Source organism: Papaver somniferum, chromosome 4 (genome assembly GCF_003573695.1).
Source record: "Papaver somniferum cultivar HN1 chromosome 4, ASM357369v1, whole genome shotgun sequence".
Taxonomy (NCBI): domain Eukaryota; kingdom Viridiplantae; phylum Streptophyta; class Magnoliopsida; order Ranunculales; family Papaveraceae; genus Papaver; species Papaver somniferum.
The window spans coordinates 4,187,892-4,193,833 of NC_039361.1; the positions used below are offsets into that span (position 1 = coordinate 4,187,892).

General features: G+C 36.8%; 2 protein-coding genes across 2 annotated transcripts; both read right to left on the minus strand.

Annotated features, from left to right (window-relative positions):
* Positions 1-2,435: 2,435 nt before the first annotated feature.
* LOC113271834 lies at positions 2,436-3,152 on the minus strand. Its single transcript, XM_026521758.1, has one exon. It carries the CDS (start codon positions 3,150-3,152, stop codon positions 2,436-2,438), a length of 717 nt encoding a protein of 238 aa, XP_026377543.1.
* Positions 3,153-5,256: 2,104 nt separating this feature from the next.
* Positions 5,257-5,595, minus strand: LOC113271835. The gene has a single exon (XM_026521759.1). The coding sequence runs from the start codon at positions 5,593-5,595 to the stop codon at positions 5,257-5,259; it is 339 nt and encodes a 112-aa protein (XP_026377544.1).
* Between the last annotated feature and the right edge of the window lie 347 nt (positions 5,596-5,942).

The following is a 5,942-nucleotide window of genomic DNA, read 5'->3' on the forward strand; positions in this document are numbered from 1 at the left end:
CTTGGACAATTGAAGACTTACCTCCGGGAAAATTGGCTATTGGATGCATTTGGGTGTTTCGGATCAAGCGTCGTTCTGATGATATTGTTGAACGATACAAGGCACGACTGGTTGTTTTCGGTAATCATCAAAAAGAGGGAGTAGATTTCAGTGAGACTTTTGCTCCTACTGTAAAAATGGTTACTGTGCGTACTTTTTTAACTGTTGCCGCTATTCATAATTGGGAGTTAGTTCAAATGGACGTTCATAATGCTTTTCTTCATGGTGACTTGGATGAAGAGGTATATATGCGCCTTCCTCCCAGTTTTAGTAATGGCGTGACTGGCAAGGTATGTAGGCTACGTAAGTCTCTGTATGGTTTGCGACAGGCCCCTAGATGTTGGTATGCGAAGTTAGCCACAGCCTTGCGTGCATATAATTTTTCCGCAAGCAAATTTGATCATTCATTATTTGTTTACCGTAAAAAGGGCGTGATATTGAATATCCTTGTTTATGTGGATGATCTTGTTATTGCTGGGAATAATAGCGATGCTATTCGCGAATTGAAATCATATCTTGGTGATTGTTTTCATATGAAGGACTTGGAAAAATTGAAGTATTTTCTTGGCATTGAAGTAGCTAGAAGTTCGAATGGGATTTTTCTTTGTCAACGCAAATATGCTCTTGATATATTGTCTGAAACAGGTCTTATAGGTTCTAAACCGGCTAGTGTTCCAATGGAAGAAAATCATCGCTTAGCTCTTGCATCGGACGCACCTATGACAGATCCTGCTCGTTAAAGACGACTCGTGGGGCGTCTTATTTATCTTACCATTACTCTCCCTGAGCTTTCTTATGCCGTTCATATATTATCTCAATTTATGAATCATCCAAAGCAATCTCAATGGGATGCGTCTTTGAGAGTTGTTCGTTATTTGAAATACAGTCCCGACCAATGTATATTACTTCGTGCTGATTCCACTCTAGTTCTTGATGTTTATTGTGATGCAGATTGGGCTAGTTGTTCAATCAGTAGACGTTCTCTTACTACTTATTTTGTATTCCTTGGGAACTCTCCTATCTCTTGGAAAACAAAGAAACAAACAACTATTTCCCGCTCGTCTGCGGAAGCAGAATATCGTGCCATGGCCTCAGCCACTTGTGAAATTATTTGGTTGAAGAATTTGCTTCGGAGTCTTGGTGTTGAGCATGCTGCGCCCGTATCTCTTCATTGTGACAGTCAAGCTGCTCTATATATTGCAAATAATCCGGTCTTTCATGAACGTACGAAACACATTGAAATAAATTGTCATTTTGTACGAGATGAGATTCTCAAAGGTACTATTGCTCCTGCGTACGTTCATACTACTTTGCAGCTTCCTGATATTCTTACTAAAGCCTTGGGTCGTCAACATTTTCAATCTCTTCTTGCCAAGTTGGGCATTTCCAATCTTCATGCTCCAACTTGAAGGGGGCATTGGGATTAAAGTATATTTGTAACATATTCTTGTTTACTTTGCAATATTTTCTTACTTCTTTTACGCTGAATATCGACATCTTTCTTTACAATGTATGTCGACATCTTTTGTAATCTTTGTAACTCTCTTTATATAAGGTCGTGCCTAATTCTCTAACAAATCAATGAGAATATTTGAAATTCCATTCACGTTTACATTATAGGACTACTGATCCCTTCTGAATCAAATACAATCTGTAAAATTGGCACTTAGTTGTACGTGCATGTATGAAGTTGTCAGAATACAATCCCATTCCAACAAATAGAATATGACAGCCTTGGTAACTATACGTTAATTAATGCAAGTGTGTAATGCTGTTGGTTGGTTATCGTATAGGATTCGCCACTTTGTTCACGGGTACTTTGTTCCCCTATTTCGCTAGCAACTGGAATCTTCACAAGCTAGCGTATATGAAGCATCCAATAAGAGGTTACTAAAATCAATTGATTAATGGAAGCTACCAAAATCAATATTAATACGCATGCACGGATGCATTTATTGTTAGGTAATGAGCTTATCTACACATTACCAACATTTGGAATATTGATAGACTGTTCGATACACATTTTTTGGATAATTGTCTCTGTGGAGACAATTAGAATCTTGACAGCCTAATTTGTATTGTTCATGCATGTGTGAGAAATTAATTGCCAGATTTTAAAGATCCAAAAATTAAGTCAATGGTATTTTGATATGGATGAACACGGTGCTAACATCACCTAACATGAACTCTCAATTATTGCAATGATTTGAGGTGTAATTTGTGGCCAGTAAAGAAATAGAGATAAATGAAATGAACAAATATATGTAGTTAAAAGAATTGATTGTATTGATATTTACTTTTTTTCATTTACAGTAACTGTGTACAAAATTCCATGAGCATTTTCATAATAAAACGCGAAAACACTTGAGGAGGATTAGTAGCGATATATGTTACTACTAGTTGATGTTGAGAAGTGAAACTCTGTGTTTGATTAAACACCTGAAGACAGTTTCTAGTCCATCTTCAAAATCTTGAAGGGTCATTTCAAGGGCTTTCAATGTCTTCTGCACATTGTTTACTTCAATGCCTTTGGTAAGGGATTTCACTGCGGTGTCCACCTCCATTACTTCGGAAGTTTCTTCGTTGCGTGTAACTCGCTTGGTGAGCGTCAATTTAGAGATCAAAGACTTGTTTTGTTTTGGCACAGAAACAAAGGACAATATAGATTCAAAAACGGCAAGAGTAGTAGCTTCAACTTCTGCTAGCAAGCTAATTTCAGTATCGTTTTTCTTGTTGTTCTTAAGATCTGCAAGGCACTTGCGGATCACTTTGCTGATCTTCTTTCTTGAGATCATGTATTCAGAAACTTCATTTGATCGTCTACGAATAGATGATTGTAGTTCTTGAACAGATTGTGTCATTTGAGACAAAACATCCTTGATAATGCTGCAAACATCCAATAACATGATAGATCCATCCAAACTGGAGTCTGAGCATTTTCCATCTTCGGTAGAAAGGAAATCCTCAACACACTCATATAACTTTTGGAGACCAGATAAATTTTGGCAGATTGATGAAGATGCTTTTAGTTGGCACAATTGTTCCTCAACTGCAAGAGTGAGAGGATGAGAGTTTTTAGGTAAACTGATGGAGCGAACATGGAAAGAAGCCATTTTGAATTGAATTAGTAGGAGAAGAAAGGTTTATTAGGATTCAGTTTTTTGGATGAAGAGTAAATACCCATTCTGAAGCTTATATATACAAAGACAAAGGAGACATAAGGAATCTCCACAACTAAGCTCTCTAAGTTATTGTTTTTGGTCTCGTGCGCTTCCGAAGTTGACGCCCATGTTTGGTGGTTGTTCTTCTTAGCATCTATAAAACTTTCAACTATGTTGGCGAAATATTGTAAGCACTGGCACGAATATAATACGTATGTACACGTCTTATATTGTCGGATTATACAATTCCGCTCCAACATTTGGAATATAACAGCCTTGATATATATGAGTTAGATGCAAGTGCATAGTGGTGTTGGTTGGTTATCCCTTATGGTTCACCTTCTGTGGACGGGTAAGTTGTTCCCCTGTTCCCCTAGAAATAAATTGGAACCTTCGCAAAGCGTCCAAGTTAAGGTAATCAATAGTAAGAAACGAACAAGAAACATCTTTTGATACTCATTATCTTTGAACAAGAAAATAATGTACCAAGAAAATCGGTAGCGATACGCACGCTTGGTATGTATATAATTTTTTGATACCCCTTTTGCCTGCATGGCCTTTTCTTTTGTTATCTATTCCCAACTGGCTCGTAAATGAGATTTGTCAGCCTGACGAAACCCAAAAGGACAAATGTTGAATCTTCCGAACTAGTAGAATTAGAGGAATTTAAATTTTGGAAAAGAAGACGAAATTTACCTTCAGTTAATTTTCCTTACCATTCTATACATTGTTCTCTTCTTACCTAAGTGGGTTAGTCCAAATGAGGATTCAACGATAGGATTCCCATGATATGGATATATGTATGGAATATGACAGCCTTGTTATGTGTGCATGTATAGCTTAGTTTTTATGAGCGTGTACTTGCATTGGTGGATATGCCTACATTGTTCCCCTATTACTCTAGTAATTAGAATCTTAACCCTCAAATAGTCAGATGCATCATATATCATACTGTCCATTCTGCGATAATAAGAGATCCCATCGATTATTTTTTTTCTGAGCCATATATTACTGAATCACTGATATGCTTACCTTTAAGATCTCATGGTTCCCGATCTAACAACATTGGCATATATTTATGCTTCATAAAGGAAAGGCTCATATGGTGTTTTACTTATATGAAGAGGTGGAGGTAAACATGACACGTACATACACTTCTGATTCGTGCTTATTATTATTTGGATCATTATGGTTGCCAACAAGTAGAATCTTGATAATGTAAATAAGATTACTGATGCATGTGTGAGATATTGAATAGTGGTCGATTATGTTCCTGATCTAAATACATTACCATTTTTTAATGATTCCAAATTTAAGTCAATGTCATTTTGATAAGGAGAGTTATTGCAATAATTAGAATAATTGAGATGTACTTCACAGCAAGTAAAAAAATGGAGATAAATGTAATGAACAAATATATACGTAGATATAGTTTTTTTTTTTTTTTTTTTTGACACGATACGCGGGCGGCGGGATTCGAACCTCTGACCTAACAACTCCAGAGTTCGTCCCTAGCCAACTAAGCTAGCCCGAGTTGGTTTGATGTATTGATATTTACTTCTTTTCATTTACAGTAAATGCGTACAAAATTCCATGAACATTTTCATAAAATAACGCGAAAATGCTCATGGGGGATTAGTAGCGGTCGTATATGATACTACTAGTTGATGTTGAGAAGTGAAACTCGGTTTTTGATTAAACATCTGAAGACGGTGTCTACACCATTTTCAAGATCTTAAAGGGTCATTTCAAGGGTTGACAATGTCTTTTGTACATTGTTTACTTCAATGCCTTTGGAAAGGGCTTTTGCAGCGGTGTCAACCTTCATTACTTCGGAAGTTTCTTCATCAGATTTGTGTGCCACTCTCTTGGTGAGCATCAATTTAGAGATCAATGACTTGTTTTCTTTTGGTACGGAAACAAAGGATAATATAGATTCATAAACGGCTAGGGTTGTAGCTTCAACTTCTTTCAACATACTAACTTCTACCTCGTTTTGCTTGTTGTTCTTAAGATCTGAAAGGCACTTGCGGATCAGTTTGATGATTTTCTTTCTTTAGATCAAGTATTCAGAAACTTCATTTGATCGTCTACGAATGGATGATTGTAGTTCTTGGACAGATTCTTTAAGTTGAGACAAAACATCTTTAATAATACTGCAAACATCCAACAACATGATAGACCCCTCCAAACTGGAGTCTGAGCAGTTTCCATCTAGGGTAGAAAGGAAATCCTCTACGCAGTCATATAACTTTTTAAGACCAGATAAATTTTTGCTGATTGATGAAGATGTTTGCTCAGTAGCTTTAAGTTGGCACAATTGCTCCTCCACTGCAAGAGTGAGAGGATGAGAGTTTTTAGTTAAACTGATGGAGCGAACATGGAAAGAAGCCATTTTTATTTTGTAGAAGAAGAAAGTTTATATGAATTCAGTTTTTTTGGATGAAGAATGAATACCTATGGTGAAGCTTATATACAAAGGCAAAGGAGACATAAGGAATCTCCACAGCTAAGCTCTTTTAATCAGTTACTGTGTTCTTCGTCTCATGCGCTTCCGAAGATACCGCCCATGTCCGTAGGTTGTTCCTGTTCCTAGCATTATAATTGATGCTCTCTTATTAATCTCCACGTTAGTATCTTCACCCTTCTGTTAGCGAAATACAGTAAACATATTAAGTCTGACACTGTCGGACTGTACAATTCTGTTCCGACATTCGGAATATGACAGCTTTGCTCATATAT